Here is a 23,711-nt window from a genome sequence, read left to right as displayed (position 1 = left end):
CTTCAACTCCCAGAATTCCCCAGCTAGCAGGCTTTAATATAAATTTTTTATTTTATTTATTTATTATATTTCTATACCGCCTTTCTCCCGTAGGACTCAAGGCGGTGTACAGTCAAGAAAAATTTAGACACACAAACAAAATGGACCTCAACTCCCAGAATTCCCTAGCCTTAATATAAATGGACTTCAACTCCCAGAATTCCCCAGCTAGCAGGCTTTAATATAAATGGACTTCAACTCCCAGAATTCCCCAGCCAGCATGCTTTGAGATGGGTAGACTTCAACTCCCAGAATTCTCCAGTTTTGAGATGGCTGGACCTCAACTCCCAGAATTCCCCAGCCAGCATGCTTTGAGATGGGTAGACTTCAACTCCCAGAATTCTCCAGCAAGTATGATTTAAGATGGCTGGACCTCAACTCCCAGAATTCCCCAGCCAGCATGCTTTAAGACAGGTGGGACTTCAATTCCCATAATTCCCTGGAAAGCTTTTTTTTTTTAAAAAAAGATGTCTCAACCTCAACTCAACCTCAACATGTCTGGCTGGGGAATTCTGGGAGTTGAAGTTTACACATCTTAAAATGGCTGCGACTGAGAAAATAACAAGTCACCTTTTTCAATGCTGTTGTAACTTAGAATGGTCACTAAAGGAACTGTTGTAAGTCAAGGATTACCTGCCCATATTTAATAAACAAAAGCCAAATAACAAACTCTACATGTTCTCTTGACCCAAAGGCCACCTGACCTGAGGAACCTCAAGATTTACGAGCGAGGATACGGAATATTACAAGGTATGGAGACAATTTTACAATGGGTTAGAGAAGAGAGATAGATAAATGCATTAATAGTAAACAAGAAAATGTTATAATAAATGAAGTATGGGGAGAATGTTATAATAAAGAAATGGGAAAAATAAAGAAACGATGAAGATCGGAGGAGTAAGAAGAAGAAGATGAAGGCACAATAGAAACATCGAGAAGATACACTGAATGATTGATTATGTATTGTATGTATGTTTGTTTGTTTATAAAACAAAATAAAAATTATATATATAAAAAAAGATTTACGAGCTGATGCTGCCCAGGGGATTACATCTCCCCATTCAGAACTAAAGAGGGACATGACAGCAATCTTCCAATATTTGAGGGGCTGCCCCCCAAAAAAGGTGGTCAACCTATTCTCCAGAGTCCCTGAAGGCAGAGTGAGAAGCAACGGATGAAAACCAATCAAGGAGAGAAGCAACCTAGAACTAAGGAGAAATTTCCAGACAGTGAGAACAATTAACCGGTGGAACAGCCTGCCACTAGAAGTTGTGGGTGCACCATCACTGGACGCTTTTAAGTAAAGACAGGACAGCCATCTGTCTGAAATGGTGCAGGTAGTCCTAGACTTACAACCACAATTGAGCTCAAAACTTCTGTCGTTAAAGACATTTGTTTAAGTGAGTTTTGCTCTTTCTTGCTTCGGTTGTTAGGTGAGTCACTGAAGTTGATAAGTTAGTAACCCTGTTGTTAAAGTGAATCTGGCTCCCCTGTTGGCTTTGCTTGTTAGAAGGTCGCAAAAGGGGATTGCGTGACCCTGGGACGCTGCGGCCGTCATAAAGATGAACCAGTTGCCAAGCCCCTGAATTTTGACGAACACACAAAGTGTGGAAAAATGGTCATAAGTTACTTCCTTCCGTGTCCTTGTAACTTTGAACAATCACTAAAACTGTGGAACTACTTGCCACCAGAAGTTGTGTTATTATTATTATTATTATTATTTATTCAATTTATATACCGCCCTTCTCCTAGTGGACTCAGGGCGGTGCACAGCCAGAACTAAAATACATAACAATACAAAATTTAAAATTAATTAAAAGGATATTGTGTTATCCTTCCTTCCTTCCTTCCTTCCTTCCTTCCTTCCTTCCTTCCTTCCTTCCTTCCTTCCTTCCTTCCTTCCTTCCTTCTCCATCTTCAGAGGTTTTCAAGAAGAGATTGGACAACCATTTCTCTGAAATGGTGTAGGGTTTCCTGCCTGAGCTGGGGGTTGGACTAGAAGACCTCCAAGGTCCCTTCTAACTCTGTTATTCTGCTATTCTTTTCCTTCCTTCCTTCCTTCCTTCCTTCCTTCCTTCCTTCCTTCCTTCCTTCCTTCCTTCCTTCCTTCCTTCCTTCCTTCCTTCCTTCCTTCCTTCTCCATCACTGGAGGACTAGAAGACCTCTGAGGTCCCTTCCGACTCTGTTATTCTCTGGAATCGGAAAGCGGGAAGAAGAAAGGAAGAGAAAAATGTCCACCTTGAAAGAAGACAAGAAGGAAGCCAACTCAGCTTTCCTATCACCTTATGGTGAAGCGAGGTGGATCCTACAACTTCCCTTAAAAATGTGCCTTCTCCCCCTACTCCACGCCCCCAGGAGAAAAAAACAACGAATTTCTGAGTCACATCCACCCTTGCCAAAACAGCCTTGGGCCATTTCGTGAAGCGAGAATCAGGGTGTGTAGCTACACGTAGGTTACTAATCAAACAATACCTCTACCCTGAAATGATTATCACTCTTGCGTTGTTTTTGGCCGCCTCTTAGCAAGGAAGTTTGCTCGTCTCTGGGAATTGTAGCAGGTGGGAGCTCTTTAGGATATGACCTAAGAGTAGATTAGCTGGGGATCCGTTTCCCATAAATACAGCTCACCTGGACCCTCGAGGATCCACTTCCTGGATCTTTCCACCATGAAGCTGATCCTGTGGTTTGGAGTTTTGCTCGGGGTCGCCTGGAGCCTGGAAACGTTTGAAGGGTGAGCTAGCTAGCTTGCGTCGTGGTTTGGCGATGTCTAGTGTAGGGAGTCTCCAAATTTGAAATTCTGGGAGTTAAAGTCCCCCGGTCTCAAAGTTACCACGTTTGAAGACTCCTGGCCTCGTGTGTTGGTGGGGTTTTCTTTCCTGGATTTGTTGAAACCGGACAAGCCTTTTCGGAAGACGTTTTGATGAGGATTTCAACAAGGATCAGGGGGTTGGACTAGATGACCTTCAAGGAACTCCTTCCAACTCTAGGATTTCAAATGCGGTAGATTTCCTGCTGGTTCCCCGCATGAGGCTAAACCGTAACATGGTTTGCTTGTTTGTAGATTATGGTAGGGTGTTGCGGGGGACTCGGCTGATATTGCAAAATCTCCATTCCCACCCCACTCCTGGGGGAAGGATACTGCAAAATCCCCATCCCCTCCCCACTCCTGGGGGAAGGATACTGCAAAATCCCCATTCCCTCCCCACTTCAGGGGAAGGATTCTGCAAAATCCCCATCCCCTCCCCACTCCTGGGGGAAGGATATTGCAACATCTCCATTCTCATTCCACTCCAGTTGAAGGATACTGCAAAATCCCCATTCCCTCCCCACTCCTGGGGGAAGGATATTGCAAAATCTCCATTCCCACCCCACTCCAGGGGAAGGATACTGCAAAATCCCCATTCCCTCCACACTCCTGGGGGAGGGATATTGCAAAATCTCCATTCCCACCCCAGTCTGGGGCCAGCCAGAGGTGGTATTTGCCGATTCTCTGAACTGCTCAAAATTTCCGCTACCGGTTCGCCAGAACCTGTTAGGACCTGCTGGATTTCACCTGTGGTATAGGGTTTCCTGCTTGGACTAGAAGACCTCCAAGGTCCCCTCCAACTCTCTAATACATTTGCAAAAGGCCCCCCTGTTTTGCTCATGGTGTAATTATCCCCCAAAACTCCCACGACCAGTTGGATTTTACCTTCTAAAAGGTGACACTCAATGACACTCAATGAAGGCCCGGCAATGGGTCAAACTGGATGAAACATTAATGCTTATTTTGATTTTTGGCTCTCTCAGTCACCAGGTTCTTCGCATGAAGCCGTGCAACAAGGAACAGATTGAGTTGCTCAAAGAATTGGGAGGCCGGGAACATCTCCAGGTGTGTGAATTCACCCAGGGTACCAATCCCAGTACAGGTAAATCCTCGACTTACGACCACAATTGAGCCCAAAATGTATGGTGCTAAGCGAGAAATTGGTTAAGTGAGTTTTTGCCCCATTTTGCGACTTTTCTTGCCACTGTTGTAAAGTGAATCACTGCAGTTGTTAAGCGAGCAACACAGTCGTTAAGTGAACCTGGCTTCCCCCCCCATTGGCTTTGCTTGTAAAAGAGGATCGCACAACCCCCGGAATACTGGAACCGTCGTTAATACGGGTCACTTGCCAAGCTTCTGAATTTTGATGACGGGACTGTGAGGATGCTGCAATGGTCGTTAAGTGTGAAAACTGGTCATACATCCCTTTTTTCGGTGCCGTTGTAACTTCGAACAGTCGCTAAACGAATGGTCGTAAATCGAGGACTGCCTGCATTCTGATTAAACTAATAATTATGACCTCATGCGACCCTCCTACACCTAGGAGTCAAACCCTCCCAGGATGGGGTGAAGAGTAGGACGGTTGTGGTTTAACTTCCTGCCAAGTTGCCCAACAGGTTGCCAGTGGGGAGGTGTGCCTCTCTTAAGTGTTGGTTGAGTTAGCCTCCTGCATCCCAAAATAAGTCGTGGATAAAGAGAGAGGAGTGATCAATATTTCCAATAGATCCATCCTCACCTAGTGTTTAGGCAGTTTCTTCTGACCCAGATCCCCAAATACGACAAACCCTCTGAAGTGAACTCAAAGATTCCTTTTTTAGGGACGCCGGCAAAAAGTTTCTCTCTCACCACAAGCTAACACAATTCTGTCCGGCAGGGAGATGAATAGTTGTCTGCCCCACATATTCATCTCCGCCCCCTGCCTTTTATCCCCAGAGTTAGGGTGGGGCTTCCCTAGCAACGGTGGCTCTTCCGTCCTGAGGACCGGCCCATAGATTTCCACTGCTCTCCTCTCCTCTGCCTTCTGCATGTCAGGCACAGGACCCAGCTGCTCCTCTTCCTCCTCATCAGCCACCTCCAGACCTGGGGGCTGTTGACTCTCCATCGGAGGGCTGACAGACGGCCCAGGCTCCGCCTCTCTCTTTCCGCCAGCTCCATTCCCTCCTCCTCCTCGGAGCTCCCACATTGCCTTGATGCTGACCCCGACTCCCAGGCCACTTCCTCCCCCTCCTCTGATTCGGCTGCCGGATCACAACACAGTCCTTGATTTACAGCCATTGGTTTAGTGATGGTTCGAAGTGACCATCCCACTGAAAAGGTGACTTATGACTGGTTTTCACCCTTACAACCGTTGCAACTTCTTGATGGTCAGAGGGTCAAAATTCAGATGCTTGGCAACTGGCATGTACTTATGACGGTTGCAAGGGTCCCAGGGTCATGTGATTCCCTTTTGGCGGCCTGACAGGCAAAATCAATGGGGAAACCAGATTCACTGAACAGCTGCGTGACTTTCTTAACAGCCGCAGTGCTTCAGTTAACGACCGAAGCAAGAAAAGTGGTTAAAATGGTCAAAACTCACTTATTTATTTATATATATATATATAAAAAAAATTAGCAAATGTCTCACTTGGTCACATAAATATTGGGCTCAATTTGGGGTCGTAAGTCGAGGACTATCCGCGTTCACTTTCCTACCACCAACACCCCCCCCCAAAAAAACGTGTAGCATCCACAGTTTTTAAGGCAGTACCACGGTTGCTAAGTGAATCCGGGCCTCCCCCATTGAGGTCAGAAGGTTGCAAAAGGGGATCACATGACACTTACAATCGTCATAAATACGAATCAGTTGCCAAGCGTCCGAATTTTGACCCCGTGACCATCGAGAATGTGCAACGGTTGTAAGTGTGAAAAATGGTCATAAGTCACTTTTTTCAGTGCCGCTGTAACTTTGATCAGTCGCTAAACGAATGGTCGTAAGTCGAGGACTACTTATAGCCCTTTCCTTTAAACATGTGGATTTTTCTCTTTTTTAAGGCATATTTTGAGACGACCTTGCCTCTTTCACTGGCTTTTTTTTTTTCTTCTTCTTCTCAGCTGGATTTCTGGCGGTCTCCTTCGTACCCCAGAGAATCGGTTGATCTCCAGGTCCCCTTCACTTATCTCCAAGCTGTCAAAGTCCTTCTGGAGTCACACCGAATCGAGTACTCAATCCTGATCGAAGATGTGCAGGTATGGTGGAAGTGGAGCAAAAAAATATATCAATAAACGGGATTGTTATATGGAAATATTCTCCGTGCAACATATTTGGACCACACGTCCCATCGCTCCTTTTCCTAAGAAGTACAATAACAATCATGTTTGGTTCGGGGCATTGTGGGGGAGTAGGGGGTGAGGGTGGGTTGATGTGTTGAGTTGTGAGAGGTTTACATGTGTTCCTCTGGATGAGGGTTTCTCAGTTTTAGCAATTTGAAGATGGGTGGACTTCAACTCCCAGAATTCCCCAGCCAGCTTTAAGATAAGTGAACTTCAATTCCCAGAATTCCTCAGCCAGCTTTAAGATAGGTGGACTTCAACTCCCAGAATTCTCCAGCCAGCGTTAAATTAAGTGAAGTTTAATTCCCAGAATTCCCCAGCCAGCTTTAAGATAGATGGACTTCAACTCCTAGAATTCTCCAGCCAGAGTTAAATTAAGTGAAGTTTAATTCCCAGAATTCCCCAGCCAGCGTTAAGATAGGTGGACTTCAATTCCCAGAATTCCTCAGCCAGCTTTAAGATAGATGGACTTCAACTCCTAGAATTCTCCAGCCAGAGTTAAATTAAGTGAAGTTTAATTCCCAGAATTCCCCAGCCAGCGTTAAGATAGGTGGACTTCAATTCCCAGAATTCTCCAGCCAGAGTTAAATTAAGTGAACTTTAATTCCCAGAATTCCCCAGCCAGCGTTAAGATAGGTGGACTTCAATTCCCAGAATTCCTCAGCCAGCTTTAAGATAGATGGACTTCAACTCCTAGAATTCTCCAGCCAGAGTTAAATTAAGTGAAGTTTAATTCCCAGAATTCCCCAGCCAGCGTTAAGATAGGTGGACTTCAATTCCCAGAATTCCCCAGCCAGCATTAAGCTAAATGAACTTCAATTCCCAGAATTCCCCAGCCAGCGTTAAGATAGGTAGATTTCAACTCCCAGAATTCCCCAGTGACAAACAACAGGCGAACAAATCTGACTTTAACCCTGTGACCCACATTCTTCTTGTAGGCCCTGCTGGATGAAGAATCTCGAGAGATGCGCTGTAACCATCAAAAGGAATATGGCAGCACGAATTTCAACTACGGCGCTTACCATAACTTGGACGCAGTAAGTCGCTTCAGAATGCTTTGGCTTGCATGGGGCCTGAATCCAATTATTCACAGAATTTTACTACTGGTTTACTACCGAAAATGTGAGCATGCGGCTTGCATGTATGCGCACGGCGTGGCTAAATAGGACGGCATAGTGCTGGGGCAGGTTGCCACCGAACCGGCTGAATACCACCACTGCCTGAATCTCTCACTCAGAGGAACCGTTATATACAGGGAGTCTTTGACTTACAATTGGCATGGGGGCCAGAATTTACATCGCTGAGCAAGGTGGTTGTTAAGTGAACCAAACCCAGTTTTACGAATTTTTGGGGGTGGTGTTGGAAGAAAAATCCAGTTCCAAGCCAGGAATAAAATGGAGGCTGATTAAGAAAGAAAGGTCCATTTATCGATGAGCAGAACAAACAAACACACACACACACACACACACACACACAGTGTGCAGTTCTGGGATAACTGACAAAATAGAGTTGAGAGTACCTTTTTTATTCCTATGGGGTCATATAGGGGTCATGGCTGGCTCTATAGGCAAAAAGGGAAATGCAAATCCTAGATGTTTTTCTGAGCTAATCTTGTCAACTTTGGCTTGCCTAATTGTATTGCTTTTCGGGAGTTTCTGTCTGACCCAGTCTTTCTGTATGGATTATCAAATTTGCCTTTCCTCATTTCTCCTTTAGGGGAAATATTCTACCCTGCCTTTTTGATATTCCCCCAAATATTTCATTCTCTAGGATGGGTGGGTGCTGATTTTCTACAGGGGGATGGTTGTTAAGCGAATCATTGCTGTTGTTAAATGAATCGTGCTGTTGTTAAGTGACCTTCATTGACTTTGCTCGTCAGGAGCCAGCTGGGAACATCGCAAAAGACAATCGTGGGAAGTCTCCACCGTTGTAAATACATGCCAAGCCTCCAAACTTTGATCATGTAACTGTGGGGAATGCCAGGATGGTTGTAAGTGTGAGGAGTAAGTAATTTTTTCCCCCAGTACTGTTGTAACTTCAAATGGACATTAAATGAATATTCGTAAGTTAGGGACCACCAGTATATGAGAATCTAACAAGCAATGATTTAAAATCTTGCTTTGTGCACTGTTGGTGGTGAGCATTGCAGGATATTCAGCGCTGGCACTCAAAGTCCTCATTTAGTGACCGAAAGGGAATTTAATGAGCACAGCAAGGTCCATGGTGCACAAACAAGGCCCATGGGTTTTAATTCAGCTGTCATCCATGTGCAAAGGTCAGAGGAGACAACACATCACACCTCTCAAGCACAGGTAGTCCTCAACTTATAACAGTACATTTAGTGACAGATCGAAGTTACAATGGCACTGAAAACTGTTTTTCACACTTATGACCGTTGCAGCATCCCCACGGTCACGTGATCAAAATTCAGACGCTTGGCAACTGGTTCCTATTTATGACGGTTGCAACTTGGGGTCAGCTGATTTCCTTTTGTGACCTTCTGACAAGCCAAGTCCATGGTGGGGGGGAGCCAGATCCACTTAACAACCGGGTTACTGCACTGATTCGCTTAAACAAAAGGTCATAAAATTGGGCCAAATTTTCACTCCACCGATGTCTTGCTTAGTGACAGAAAGGTTGAGCTCAGTTGTGGTCGTAAGTCGAGGACCAGCTGTATCTAGGTATGTGATGGCGAACCTATGGCGTGCGTGCCACCAGTGGAGCCATATCAGTGGGCACATGAGCATTGCCCTACCTCAGCTCCGACACGCATGCGCACGCCGGCCACCTGATTTTCGGGCCTTCTGGGCTCACCGGAAGTCAGCAAATGGGCCGTTTCTGACTGTAGGCTCTTTGGGGCAGTGGGGAAGGCTGTTTTTTTTTTATTTGATTTATATGCCGCCCTTCTCCGGAGACTCAGGGCGGCTTACAATGTGCTAAGCAATAGCCTTCATCCTTTTTGTATATTTATACAAAGTCAGCTTATTGCCCCCACAAACTGGGTCCTCAATTTACCTACCTCAGAAAGGATGGAAGGCTGAGTCAACCTTGAGCCTGGGGAGATTCGAACTTACAGTAATTGCAGACAGCTGGTCTTAATCACAATGCTTTTTTTAGTCTGCTGAGCCACCAAGCCCTCCCCAGGCTCCTAGAAAGGCTCTGGAGCCACGGGAGGGGAAAAAATGGGATTCCCAGTCCCATCGTGCCATCGTGTGCCAAAAATGGGAGCACGGAGGGTGGGGCACATTGAATTATGAGTGTGGGCACGGGCAACCCCTTCCTCGCAACCCCCGCTATTGGCACGCGACGGCAAAAAGGCTAGCCATCACTGATCTAGGCCGTCGGCTCGAAGATGAAGCAAACACGGTTACTCAAAAACACGGACGGAGGAGAACCGAAGGTGGCAATTAGCTAACCACTAGGCAAGATGGCTCTTTACAGCAAGAGTCACTTCCGGTGAGACGACTGACTGTATAAATTTGAGAAATGCATAAATAAACATGTTCCTTTGCAGTTTGGGTGGAGATGGCCTCATTTTTGGGGTGGGGAGGGATGAATCACATGTGTCCATCACTTAGGGATGTGATGGGGTGACAATTCCTGCCCAGAGGTGGCAAAAAAGTCAAGATGGCGTCCATAACTCTACCGGCAAATAACCGTCTATTTTTTTTTTAACCCGTGTTGCCTTCAGTCACATGTTTGCGGCCATCGCCTCGAATTTTGGGGACCTTCCCTCTGTAGAGGCACCTGATTGGACGGGTGACTTCAAAGGTTGTGGTTTTTTTCAACTTTGGCTACTATAAGATGGGTGGACTTCAACTCCCAGCATTCCCCAGCCTAGCCATGGAATTCTGGGAGTTGAAGTCCACCTGTCTTAAACATGGCTCCTGTTTAAGGTACCTGTACTACCTTAAACAGGAGCCTTGGTAGTACAGTGGTCTAAGGCACCCTATTATTAAGCTGGTTATTAAGACCAGATGCCTGCAATTACTGCAGGTTCGAATCTCGCCAAGGCTCAAGGTTGACTCAGCCTTCCATCCTTTCTAAGGTAGGTAAATTGAGGACCCAGTTTGTGGGGGCAATAAGCTGACTTTGTATAAATATACAAAAGGATGAAGGCTATTGCTTAATGCATTGTAAGCCGCCCTGAGTCTCCGGAGAAGGGTGGCATATAAATCAAATTAAAAACAAAAAACATGCTGGCTGGGGAATTCTGGGAATTGAAGTCCATTCATCTCAAATTTGCCAAGTCTGAGAAACACTGGTTTGGACTAAAAAGGCAATTTATACATCAAACAGGTGAATTTAACTTTTTACAATGTGGTTTTTACAGCACCAGGTGTATCCTTTTCTATCTGCTCCCCAAATTCTGTCTGTCTTCTCTAAGAATAGAATAGAGAATAGAATAGAATAGAATAGAATAGAATAGAATAGAATAGAATAGAATAGAATAGAATAGAATAGAGAATAGAATAGAATAGAATAGAATAGAATAGAATAGAATAGAATAGAATAGAATAGAATAGAATAGAATAGAATAACGGAGTTGGAAGGGACCTTGGAGGTCTTCTAGTCCGACCCCCTGCTTAGGCAGGAAACCCTACACCACTTCAGACAAAGGGTTATCCAACCTCTTCTTAAAACTTTCCAGTGTTGGAGCATTTACAACTTCTGGAGGCAAGTTGTTCCACTGGTTAATTGTTCTAACGGTCAGGAAATTTCTCCTTAGTTCTAAGTTGCTTCTCTCCTTGATTAGTTTCCACCCATTGCTTCTTGTCCTGCCTTCAGGAGCTTTGGAGAATAGCTTGACTCCCTCTTTTTTGTGGCAGCCCCTGAGATATTGGAAGGCTGCTCTCATGTCTCCTCTAGTCCTTCTCTTCATTAAAGTAGACATACCCAATTCCTGCAACTGTTCTTCATATGTTTTAGCCTCCAGTCCCCTAATCCTCTTGGTTGCTCTTCTCTGCACTCTTTCCAGAGTCTCCACATCTTTTTTACATCATGGCGACCAAAACTGGATGCAGGATTCCAAGTGTGGCTTTACCAAGGCCTTATAAATTGATATCAACACTTCACATAATCCTGATTCTATCCCTCTGTTAATGCAGCCCAAAACTGTGTTGGCTTTTTTGGCAGCCTTTTTTCTCCTTTTTCTCCTGCTTAGATTTATCGAGCGATGGATGATATTGTGACTGAGCACCCTGAGATTGTGAGCAAACTCCAGATTGGAAGGACCTATGAAAACCGACCTATGTTTGTCCTCAAGGTAATATACAGTATCTGTGTCTGTGTATTAAAATCTTGAGAGGATTATTATTATTATTATAAATTTTTATTCATTAGACATGAAACTCAAGTCAACTGAACATTTAAAAATGTATCACCAATATTATTGACTGGCGCTGATGGTTGATACGGGTTATTATTATCGCTATTATCACTTTTATTCATTAAACATGAGTCAACTGGACATTTAAAAATGTGTCACAAATACCATTGACTGGTGCTAATGGCTGATCTGGGTTGCTGCCAGCATCCTAGGTAGTGTTGTGGCTCCATTGCCTGAGTCTGGGCTATTGACAGATGCAGACTCTGAGAGTGAGGGGGAGGAGTTGGCAAGGCCTCCCTCTCCAGGACCCTCCTCTCTGGCAATGCCTCCGGAGGACACCGAAGGCCAAATGATAGGCTCAGAGCCAAGCATGTCCCCACAGCCACAGGTGGACAGCGATGAAGGAGATAACTGCTGGCTGGACCCTCGGCAGAGGCGCAGGTAGAAGCGTGCACAGCAGAGGGGAAGGCCTGCCAGAGATTAGCTGAGTCACTGGACCACACCCCACAGGGTATAAATGTGGGTGTGGTGGCCGGTTCAGTTTGTGACGAGCAAAAACTGGAAATAATCCCTGATCTCTGAGTTACTGGACTTTGCCTGCTTTATCGGACTGCATTTGGACTAATCCTTGTATTATTGACACTCTGCCTGTTTTATCGGAATGCTTGCAGTCTAATCTTTGTTTTGTGTGAGTAAAGTCTGAATTGGCAGCTAGCCACTGGGTTGCTGCCAGCTTTATCTTCAAAGAATTTTGTCGTGTGGCTTATTAACTCCGGGCCATCTGTGGGGGGGTGTGCGTGGTATGGGGACAGAACAGGTATCAACCAAATACCTTCTTAAGATGTACGATGTTCCAAGTAGCGCAGTTTTTTTGCAGTTCCGCTGATGATGAAAGCTGCAATTTCTTGATGTGTTTTGTAAAATTCTTGGACGTGGTGTCAAGTGCCCCGATGACAACGGGTATCACTGTCACATGCGTTTAAAAAGGGAATTAAAAAAAATAATAATATGGGAATTAAACTGGGTCCGATTTAGGAATTGCTGCATTTTGACAGCTGCATTTTGGCCATGACAATTCCAGGAATTAAATCACCATCTTTGAAAAAAAGATGCATAATAGTTTGGTATGCACAGCATCTTAAGAATGAACACACGTATTATATTCACAAAGAGAGGGTGTGTATTTTAAAGGGGGAAATGGCTGTCTTAGAAGGAGATAAAAAAAAAACGCTGACAAAGCTGGTTACAGGTTCAAACTGTGCTCATCAGAAAGCAATGGGGGATAACTACAATTGCAAATTAATGCAGAATAACTGCAAATCATATTCAGATGCTCATTAAGACACATTTTAAAGTGGTTAATTTATTGCGTTGCAGATTCCAAAGGCTTTATTCAACAAATCATCATCTGTCACAGGCTTAAATGCAATTAAACTGATATTTGGATTTATATGGATTTACTTTAGCACTGAACTATTTTCTGTACCAATGGTTCTCAACCTTGGCTGCATTTAAGAGGGGTGGACTTCAACTCCCAGAATTCCCCGGCTGGGGGATTCTAGGAGTTGGAGTCCACCCCCGCCTCTTAAAGTGACCAAGGTTGAAAAATCGCTGCTGTACACGTTGAGATGCTGACTCTGAATAAGCATGAATTATTTTGTATTGTTGCAATTTTTCCTGGCCATTTTTATATTATTTTAATAATGAAACTTATTATTATCTACACTGCTTATCTATAATAAATTTGGCAACCTGTCCCTATCACGGAAGACTTCTAATCCATTTTAGATTAGCAATAGCCCTTAGATTTATATACCGCTTCACAGTGCTTTTACAGCCCTCTCTAAGCGGTTTACAGAATTAGCCTCTTGGCCCCAACAATCTGGGTCCTCATTTTACCCACCTCGGAAGGATGGAAGGCTGAGTCAATGTTGAGCCAGTCGGTGAGGATTGAACTCCTGGCAGTGAGCAGAGTTAGCCTACAATACTGCATTCTAACCACTGTGCCACTGTGCCCCTTCCTTCCTTCCTTCCTTCCTTCCTTCCTTCCTTCCTTCCATCCATCCATCTTTTCCTTCCTTCCTGCCATCTATCTATCTTTTCCTTCCTTCCTTCCTCTTTCTCCTTCCTTCCTTCCATTCATCCATCCATCCATCTTTTCCTTCCTTCCTTCCTTCCTTCCATCCATCCATCCATCCATCTTTTCCTTCCTTTCTCTTTCTCATCTTTCCTTCCTTCCTTCCATCCATCTTTCCCTCCTTCCATCCATCCATCTTTTCCCTCCTTCCTTCCTTCCTTCCTTCCTCTTTCTCCTTCCTTCTTTCCTTCCATCCATTCATCCATCTATCCATCCATCTTTTTCTTCCTTCCTTCCTTCCTTCCTTCCTTCTTGACCATCCATCCATCTTTTCTTTCTTTCTTTTCTTCCTTCCCTTCCTTCCTCTTTCTCATTCTTTCCTTCCTTCCTTCCTCCTTTCCTCTCTCCTTCCTTCCTTCCATCCATCCATCTTTTCCTTCCTTCCTTCCATCCTTCCATCTTTTCCTTCCTTCCTTCCTCTTTCCCATTCTTTCTTTCCTTCCTTCCTTCCTTCCTTCCTCCCTTCCTCTCTCTCCTTCCTTCCTTCCTTCCATCCATCTTTTTCTTCCCTCCTTCCTTCCATCTTTCCTTCCTTCTTTCCTTCCTTCTTCTTTCTCATTCTTTCCTTCTTTCCTTCATTCCTTCCAGTGCTTTTACTGAGACAGCCTTTTGCCCCCAACCATCTGGGTCCTCATTTTCCCCACCTCGGAAGGATGGAAGGCTGAGTTGACTTGAGCTGGTGGGACTTCAGCTGCCAAACTGCTGGCAATCAGCAGTCAGAAGAAATAGCCTGCAATACTGCACTCTAACCACTGTGCCACCGCTTTTTAAATTTAGATTTTATTGTTTTATTAGTTTTAGATTTGATTGTTTTTTTATTTGATGGTGTCTATCATTGGCTATCATTCTGCATTGCTGTTTTGTGGCGTTTTATTGCAAAATAATTACCAAAAAAAGGATTATTGGTAAAAGTCCACATTCTGTCCGAACAGTTCAGCACCGGAGGAAACAAACGCCCCGCCATCTGGATCGATGCTGGAATTCACGCACGAGAATGGGTGTCCCAGGCCACGGCCCTCTGGACAGCTAAAAAGGTCAGCTGCTATGGAATGGCGGTGGTGGGAAGGTTTCTTTCTGGCTCCGCCCACTTTAGGGACTGGCCACGCCCACTCAAGGCAGGGCAACTATTAAAGGTGTCACGTGATGGGAGGTAGTCCTCATGAGGGGGTCTTTTGGTGCTCGCAGATGTTTTCTGACCCAACTAGGGAACTTCATCAGTGTTAGGAGGGGAGGAGGGTTTGTGGAGAGGAGGGAGGGAGGGCAAGAGGAAGGAAGGAAGGAAGGAAGGAAGGAAGGAAGGAAGGAAGGAAGGAAGGAAGGAAGGAAGGGATTGTTCTTGCAGACATTTGATTATCCAGCTAGGAAACATCATCAGAGCTACAAGGGGAGGAAGAGGAGGAGGACCGTGGGGTCCTTGGTGCTCTCTGAGCTTGGAGGTTTTCTTGCAGACATTTCATGACCCAACTAGGGAACATCATCAGTGCTAGAAGGGAAGGTGGGGTTTGGGGAGAGGAGGAGGAGGAGGAGGAAGAGGAGGACTGTGGGGTCCTTGATTCCCTCTGAGCTTGCTTTTTTCTTGCAGATGTATCAGTACCCAAAGTAGGTAACACCGTCAGGTCATCCACAACGTATGACCGTACTTGAGCCCAACGGTTCTGTTGTTAAGCGAAACATTTAAGTGAGTTTCGCGACCTTTCTTGCTCTAGTTGTTAAGTGAATCACCGCAGCTGTGAAGTTCATAACACGGTTGTTAAGTGTATCAAGTTTCCCCGTTGACTTGGCTTGCCAGACGGTCGCCAAAGGGAGTCGCACGACACCGTAAACGTCATTGATATGAGCCAGCGGCCGAGCCTCTGAATTTTGGATCACATGACCATGAGGATGCTGCCATGCCAACGGTCACACAATGTTGCTTTTTTCACACAAAGTCATGTTGCTTTTTTTTCCAGTGCTGTTGTCACTTTGAACGGTCACTAAATGAACCGTTGTAAGTCGAGAACCACCCACCTGTATATAGGGATGCAAAGCGGGGCTGATCAGCTTCTTAGCTGAGGTTGCAAAATTTCCAAAAGTTGGGGTATACCAGGGGTCAGCAACCTGCGGCTCTGGAGCCGCATGTGGCTCTTTCATCCCTCTGCTGCGGCTCCCTGTTGCTGGTCGGCTCCACAATTGATAGAGCTTTCGGTTAGGAAAGGTAGAGGAAAAAGGACGCCGCGCTAGGAAGAGACTCTATGGTGGGGGAACCGGACTTCCGGTCAGCAGAGGCAAAAGGACGCTGCGCTAGGAGGAGACTCTATGGTGGAGGAACCGGACTTCCGGTCAGCAGAGGAAAAAGGACGCTGCGCTAGGAGGAGACTCTATGGTGGAGGAACCAGACTTCCGGTCGGCTCCAGAATTGAATGGGGGGCTTCTGGTTAGGACTTTTGTGGCTCTTTGCGTGTTTAAGGTTGCCGACTCCTGATGTATATACCCACGGCACTATTCCTCAAATGAAGTACAAAAATAAGGATGGAACAAAACTCCCTTTTGTGTACAAGGAAGAGGGAGGATTTCAGGCTTTAACCATGCAAAGACATAGAATTATTGGGGGGGGGGATGGCCCCCACAGGAAGGACACTCTCCCCCCCTCCCAAGCCGGATGCGAACTGCGTGCGGATGAAAGTTTGTTTTTGTTTTGTTTGTTTTTATTAAATTTATATACTGCCCTACTCCCGAAGGACTCAGGGCGGTGAACAGGCACAAAATAAAATACATAGATACAAAAGTTAGAAACATAATTAAAACCAGATTAAATAATTTAGCCCGAGACAATTAAAAATCCCAATAATTTAAAACAGATTAAAATTTCGATTTAAAAGAATTTTTAAAACAGGGGAGAAAATTAGGCCAGGCCGGCTTGCTGGAATAGGAGGGTCTTAAGAGCACGGTGGAAAGTGCGCGGATCCGGGATCCTCCGTATCTCCGGGGGGAGCTCGTTTCAGATAGTGGGTGCCCCCACAAAGAAGGCCCTCCCCCTGGGGGCCGCCAGTCGACATTGTTTGGCTGATGGTACCCAGAGGAGCCCCTCTCTATGAGAGCGTACCGGCCGGTGGGAAGCTGTTTGTGGTAGTTGGGTGTGAAGCCACAAGGAACTTCTGGGAAGGATCAACAGCTGCAAAAAAAAAAAAATGCTTGCGGGGGAGATGGGGGACTTTCCCCCCCAAAGAAAGTGTGGGCCCTGGAGTTGCACCCCACTTTTTTTTATTATTTTTTGCCTCCCCAGATCGCTTCTGACTTTGGGAAAGATCCGTCGCTGACCTCCCTCCTCAACCAAATAGATATTTTTCTGCTGGTGGTTGCAAACCCTGATGGATACGTCTACTCTCACACCACAGTGAGTATCCGATCCCGAATTGCAGCAGGAGGTCTCGTTTTTCCTCGTCTTGATCAATATTTGCCAACCTTGGCATCTTTAAGAGGGGCGGTGTTGTGGCCTGTTGGCCGCTGGCCCCTCCAGCAGCCAAATCAGAGGAGGGGGAGGAGGTGGCCTGGGAGTCGGGGTCAGCATCGAGGCAACCTGAGAGCTCCGAGGGGGAAGAGAGAATGGAGCTGGCAGAGAGAGAGAGACAGAGGTGGAGCCTAGGCCGTCCGTCAGCCCTCAGATGGAGAGTCAACAGCCCCGACGTCTGGAAGTGGCTGATGAGGAAGAGGAGGAGCAGCTGGGTCCAGTGCCTGACATGCAGAAGGCAGAGGAGAGGAGAGCAGTGGAAATCTATGGGCCGGTCCTTGGGACGGAAGAGCCACCGTTGCTAGGGAAGCCCCACCCTACCTCTGGGGATAAAAGGCAGGGGGCGGAGATGAATAGATGGGGCAGACAACAATTCATCTCCCTGCCGGACGGACTTGTTAGCCTGCGGTGAGAGACAGAGTTTTTGCCGTGGCTGCTGGTGCTCCTAATAAAGGAATCTTTTGAGTTCATTTCAGAGGGTTTGTCGTGTTTGGGGAGCTGGGTCAGAATAGGTGGACCTTAACTCCCAGAATTCCCCAGCCAGCTGTGGGAATTAAACTAGAAGAAGGGTCATCCCCAACCTGTGGGCTTTACAGCCCCTGAATGGGCTGTAAAGAGTTGGGAAATCGGGTCGTGGAAATGGCCGGCAAGCAGGTGCGTGCACGAACATCCTCACTTGTGCGAGCAGCGGGTGAGTGCGTGCAAGCTCCATTTAAGTGCACGCCTGCTTGCTGCTCACTTAAAGGAAGTGTGCACTCGCTCACACGCTGCTCGCAGAAGTGAGGATGTGTGTGTGTGCACCGTCACCGGCCGTGCACACCGCTTGCACAAATGGAGCTCCACGCGGGCGTACTTGTCGGCCGCTCGTATTGTACCACCCTCTCTCCCCTCCTCCGGTCCACAAAGTTGGAACCGATGAGGAAACCTCTGATCTAGAACCTCTCGACGCAATGACCATTTATTGTTGGTTTGTTGTCACTTCTAACGGCACCCCTTTCCCTTCCGTGATCCAGAATCGTATGTGGCGAAAAACCCGGTCCAGAATCCCTGGCAGCCAGTGTGTTGGTGTCGATCCCAACCGAAACTGGGATGCCGGCTTTGGAGGTAAGTTAGGCATTGCTTTTGTCTGCAGCGAGTTCTTGCATTGGCTGATGCTGGTGTTAGGTAGTCCTCGACTTACAACAGTTCCTTTTGTGACCGTTTGAAGTTACAACCGCACTGAAATAGGTGACCTATGATCAGTGGTGGGTTTCAAAAAATTTTTACTACTGGTTCTGTGGGCGTGGCTTGGTGGCCGTGGCAGGGGAAGGTTACTGCAAAATCCCCATTTCCTCCTGATCAACTGGGACTCCGGAGGCAGAGAATAGATGGGGCGGGGCCAGTCAGAGGTGGTATTTACTGGTTCTCCGAACTACTCAAAATTTCCACTACCTTCCAACTCTGTTATTCTGTTCTTTTCATTTGTGCCAGTAAAATTGGGGGGGTGGGGGTGGGGTGGGGGAAATAAGAAAAACTCCACGAGGGTCATAAGCATGAATATTGGTTGTCAGTCGTTTTGAAACACTGCAGTTGCAACTTTGAACCGTCACTAAACGAACGGTTGAAAGTCGAGAAGTGCCTGCATTTCTCTCGAGTGACCCTAGACAGGGATAAGTGCTAATATGCATCTTATTATCCAGTTGGGGAAAATTGGGGTCTTTGAATAAAGCACCTTGGGGTGGGTTTTACTACCGGTTCGCAACGGGATCGCGTGTGCAAATTGCCAATGACGACATCCGGGCAGTGGTGGGATTCAGCCAGTTCACACCTATTCGGGAGAACCGGTTAACTTTCTAAGCAGTTCGGAGAACCGGTTGTTGGAAGAAATCTTATTTTGTTTTTTTCCAATTTACAGAGCTAATCCTGTAAGGAAGGCAGGGAGGAAACATTCTGGTGTTTCTAGCCTAATCTTACAGAAACTGCCTCTCTGGTTAACCCTTGTTACATTGTAACAGCTAAGGCGAAACGCCCATCGACATGAGTGACGTTGAGTTGGCCATGCCCACACGGTCACATGACCACCAAGCCACGCCTATCCAGCTGGTCATTAGGGCAGAGAACCGGTTTTTAAATTATTTGAATCCCACCACTGCATCCGGGGCAGTGGGTGGGGCCTCCCGTTGGTTTTACTACCGGTTCTTGCGAACCGGTTCGAACTGGGGACAACTAAGCCATTGCTTTGGATTCTAGTTGTGTTTTGACCGGGTTCATTTGCATTTCCCTCCACCCCGGCAGGACCCGGCGCCAGCAACGACCCCTGTTCCGATTCCTACCGCGGACCCAGCGCCAATTCGGAAGTCGAAGTCCGCTCTATGGTGGATTTTGTCAAGAGTCACGGGAACATCAAGGCCTTTATCAGCATCCATAGCTACTCCCAGTTCCTGATGTACCCCTACGGCTATAAGTGCACCAAGCCTAAAGACGCAGCAGAACTGGTAAGGCTCCGGGTTCACGGAAGGTGACCCTCGTGGGGTTCGCTTGCCTTCGGCTGAGTGGCTGCGTTCCCACGACCGGCAGTGCTTCAGTTGCATCGTCCTAACCGCCATCTTGCCTTTTTTTGACCCCCATTGTGTGCGTATCTCTGCTTTCTTTTTCTGGCAAGTTTTATTGTTCCCCCCCCAATACATATTGTTTGAAATAGAGTATTGACCATATCGTATCGTATCATATATAATTCATCATAGCCAAATATGTTTTACTTAGTTACAATTTCTGCCAAAGTGTTCTTTTTCCATATTTGTTAATCGAATCTTAATTTTTCTATTCATATTTTTCTAAATAGTATCTTCTTTCACCCTCAAATTCTATTTTTTTTCTATTCTTAATCGTATGCATTCTCCTTAATTTTATTTTTTATTAATTCAATCTTTATTTTAATATATTTAAACGTGTTCGGGGACTCCTTTCTTCCATTTCATCTTTTTTGTTTTACAGCAATCTTTCTTTTCTTTCTCTTTCTCTTCCTCTCCCTCTTTTCTTTTGTCCTTCCTACCTTCTTCTTCCCTTCTCTCCTATTCCTTCTCTACTTCCCCTTCCTTTCTCCCACTCCTCCTTTCCTCCCTCCATCTAAACTTTCCTCCTACTCTTATTCCCCTTTCTTCCTCTCCTCTTCCCTTTCTTCTGTTCCTCTCTCTCCTTCTCCCTTCCTTTCTTCCCCTCCTCCTTTCCTCCCCCATCTAACCTTCCCTCCTACTCTTATTCCCCTTTCCTTTCTTCCTCTCCTCTTCCCTTTCTTCTATTCCTCTCTCCTTCTCCCTTCCTTTCTTCCCCTGCTCCTTTCCTCCTCCATCTAACCTCCCCTCCTACTCTTATTCCCCTTTCCTTTCTTCCCCTCCTCCTTTCCTCCCCATCTAACCTTCCCTCCTCCTATTCCCCTTTCCTTTCTTCCTCTCTTCTTCCCTTTCTTCTGTTCCTCTCTCCTTCTCCCTTCCTTTCTTCCCCTCCTCCTTTCCTCCATCTAACCTTCCCTCCTACTCTTATTCCCCTTTCCTTTCTTCCTCTCTTCTTCCCTTTCTTCTGTTCCTCTCTCTCCTTCTCCCTTCCTTTCTTCCCCTCCTCCTTTCCTCCCCCATCTAACCTTCCCTCCTACTCTTATTCCCCTTTCCTTTCTTCCTCTCTTCTTCCCTTTCTTCTGTTCCTCTCTCTCCTTCTCCCTTCCTTTCTTCCCCTCCTCCTTTCCTCCCCATCTAACCTTCCCTCCTACTCTTATTCCCCTTTCCTTTCTTCCTCTCTTCTTCCCTTTCTTCTGTTCCTCTCTCTCCTTCTCCCTTCCTTCAATCTCCCTACTCCTTCTTCTATCTCTCTCTATTGCTGTGTTCATTTTCAATTCATTTTTTTTCTATGGTGTCCAGGCATCCCCGTTTTTCTCTCCCTTTATTGCATATATTCTCTGCTTTCAAGGGGTTAATTTCTGATTTTCTTCCTAGGATATGGTGGGAAAATCAGCCGCCAATGCCTTGACGTCGCTGTACGGTACCCGGTATAGAGTGGGGCCCATCTGCTCGGTCATTTGTAAGTTTGGGGATGTATTTCAGACGGGGACTCTTTTGGGGGTGGGCGGCTTGGGGTTTCTAGGGCTTAGGGTCTGGGGCAGCGTTTCTCCCTCTTGGTAGCTTGAAGAGGTGTGGATTTCAATGCCCAGAGCATACCTCTTCACGTTGCCACGGTTTAGAAACACTAGTTCTATGCAGTTGAAGTCCTCTTCCAGGAATTGAAGTCACGTTTTTAGAGGATTATGGACAGTGTAGTACCTTGAGAAGATATTCAGATCTTGCCGTATTGCAGGAAGATGTGCATGTATATTTATCTATATACCACTCTCTCTCTCTCTCTCTCTGTATCTATCTATCTTTCATCTATCTATCATCTATCTCTATCACCTCTCTCTCTCTTTCTCTCTCTCTCTCTCTCTCTGTCTGTCTATCTTATCTATCATTCTATATCTGTCTATCTACTCTATCTAATCTATCATCTCTCTCTCTCTCTCTCTCTCTCTCTCTCTCTATCATCTATCATCTATCTTTATCACCTCTCTCTCTCTCTCTCTCTCTCTCTATCATTCTATATCTGTCTGTCTACTCTTATCTACTCTATCTATCATCTATCTCTATCACCTCTCTCTTTCTGTCTGTCTGTCTATCTATCTATCTATCTATCTATCTATCTATCTATCTATCTATCTATCATCTATCTCTATCACCTCTCTCTTTCTCTCTCTCTCTCTCTCTCTCTCTATCATTCTATATCTGTCTATCTACTCTATCTATCTATCATCTATCTAATCTATCTATCTATCTATCTATCTATCTATCTATCTATCTATCTATCTATCATCTATCTCTATCACCTCTCTCTTTCTGTCTGTCTATCTATCTATCTATCATTCTATATCTGTTTGTCTATCTATCTATCTATCTATCTATCTATCTATCTATCTATCTATCATTATCTACCCTGTTTCCCCCAAAATAAGACATCCCCTGATAATAAGCCCAATCGGGCTTTTGAGCGCATGGCAATACGGCCAAGCGCTTATTTCAGGGTTCAAAAAAATATAAGACAGGGTCTTATTTTCGGGGAAACACAGTATCTATCTATCTATCTATCTATCTATCTATCTATCTATCTATCTATCTATCTATCATCTATCTAGGCTTCTCTCTCCCCCCCTCCCTTCCCCTCCCTCTCCCTCTCTCTCTCTCCTATCTATCTATCTATCATCACCTACAATCCATAGGGTATCTATAGGGTAATGAAATTAAAAATACTAAACTGGGTTAGTTTTAACCTGGATCATTTGTGTGGGTCCCTCGTCTTCTGCATGAGCAAATCAGAAGAACATTATAATCCAATGGATTCTCTGAATCCAGGACAAGCATTAATTCAACAACCTTTAAGGAGGTTGTGTGAATGGAAACATGGGGTGGTCTCCAGGTGTTTTGGGACAACCACAGTCTGCTCATTTGGTAGATGGTGCAGATGTTCTAGACTTGTCTAAGCAGGGCTCTCCAAAATTGGCAACTTTAAGACTTGTGGATTTCAACTCCCAGAAATCCTCAGCCAGCCATGTTGGCTGCAGAATTCTGGGAATTGAAGTCCACAAGTCTTAAAAGTCGCCAAGTTTGAAGTCCCCTGGTCTCCCCTGTCCCTGCCTAGTAGAGCTGCAAACTAACCAAGTTTGCTTAGACCCATGTTCTCCTGCGCCTTCCTTCTAGACCAAGCGAGCGGTGGAAGCATTGACTGGAGCTACGATTATGGGATCAAGTACTCCTTCGCCTTTGAGCTGAGAGACACGGGGCGCCACGGTTTCCTCTTGCCGGCCAAACAGATCATCCCCACCGCTCAGGAGACGTGGTTGGGCCTGAAAAAGATCATGGAGCACGTGCGAGATCATCCCTACTGAGGACTAGAAGATCTGGGAGAAGACAGGATTTTGGCTTCATATTCTTACTCTAGAAGGAATCTGATGATAGGATCGATAGATCCCTTTAGATGCCCATAAAAGAGAGGGGGGAAAAAAATCAGATTTTAAATAACCATCAATAGGTCAATTCAAATAATGGCCACTGGGGGCAGCAGAGGTGCAGAAATCTCTTTGCAGTTGCTGCCCCCTAGTGGTCACTATGTTTTTTTGCAGTCCGGATCTGATGCGCCTAAACTTATTAAATACAGTACAGTCTCATCGTGATGGCCTCTGATGTGTTTGGATTACAACTCCCAGAATCCTCTAACCCGACAGGGTGGCGAATTTAACAGCAAACTTCTTACTTGAATGGATTGGGACTGCATTGCCCAGCATCCCCAGACTGCAGTGGAGAATTCTGGGAGTTATAATCCTAGCTTGTCTGAAGGTCATCGAGCAATGATGTTCTAGCATATTTAGCAGTTAAGGAATGAAGGCCAATGTTGTCCAGACCTAAATTTTCCCTTTTTTTTGTTATAATTCTCATGTGGTTTCTGTGACAACTAGACATGAATATTTTAGATTAAACCTTCTTGAGATGTTTCTTCAGCACTTTATCAATAAATCCTGCTTCCAATTGTCCTCTGGACTTTGTCTTCATTT

At 45.6% G+C, this 23,711-nt stretch overlaps 1 protein-coding gene across 2 annotated transcripts; it reads left to right on the top strand.

Annotated features, from left to right (window-relative positions):
* Positions 1-533: 533 nt before the first annotated feature.
* Positions 534-23,149, top strand: CPA2 (carboxypeptidase A2). 2 transcript variants are annotated; one of them, XM_070946756.1, is made up of 12 exons: positions 534-563; positions 831-857; positions 3,833-3,910; positions 5,936-6,070; positions 7,093-7,191; positions 11,319-11,420; positions 14,553-14,654; positions 16,883-16,993; positions 18,121-18,211; positions 19,382-19,581; positions 21,073-21,157; positions 22,861-23,149. In XM_070946756.1, exons 1-12 carry the CDS (start codon positions 534-536, stop codon positions 23,046-23,048), a joined length of 1,248 nt encoding a protein of 415 aa, XP_070802857.1. In that variant the 3' UTR covers positions 23,049-23,149. The 2 variants fall into 2 exon arrangements, with proteins under 2 accessions (XP_070802857.1, XP_070802856.1); XM_070946755.1 differs by lacking the exons at positions 534-563; positions 831-857 and adding an exon at positions 2,706-2,770 and having other exon boundaries at positions 3,829-3,910.
* The last annotated feature ends 562 nt before the right edge of the window (positions 23,150-23,711 follow it).

This window comes from Pituophis catenifer, unplaced genomic scaffold (assembly GCF_029215685.1).
Source record: "Pituophis catenifer annectens isolate HBS135680 unplaced genomic scaffold, rPitCat1.0.hap2 SCAF_7, whole genome shotgun sequence".
NCBI classification, from domain to species: Eukaryota; Metazoa; Chordata; class Lepidosauria; order Squamata; family Colubridae; genus Pituophis; species Pituophis catenifer.
The sequence above is the reverse complement of the archived record's forward strand: the minus strand, read 5'-3'. Positions and strand labels throughout refer to the sequence as shown.

Excerpts from the sequence above, each read along its gene's own strand:
- CPA2 (XM_070946755.1), top strand. The coding sequence starts at position 2,706 with ATGAAGCTGATCCTGTGGTTTGGAGTTTTGCTCGGGGTCGCCTGGAGC. Across the intron at positions 6,071-7,092 it reads TCCTGATCGAAGATGTGCAG|GCCCTGCTGGATGAAGAATC; the intron begins GTATGGTGGAAG and ends TTCTTCTTGTAG. Across the intron at positions 21,158-22,860 it reads GCCCATCTGCTCGGTCATTT|ACCAAGCGAGCGGTGGAAGC; the intron begins GTAAGTTTGGGG and ends CCTTCCTTCTAG.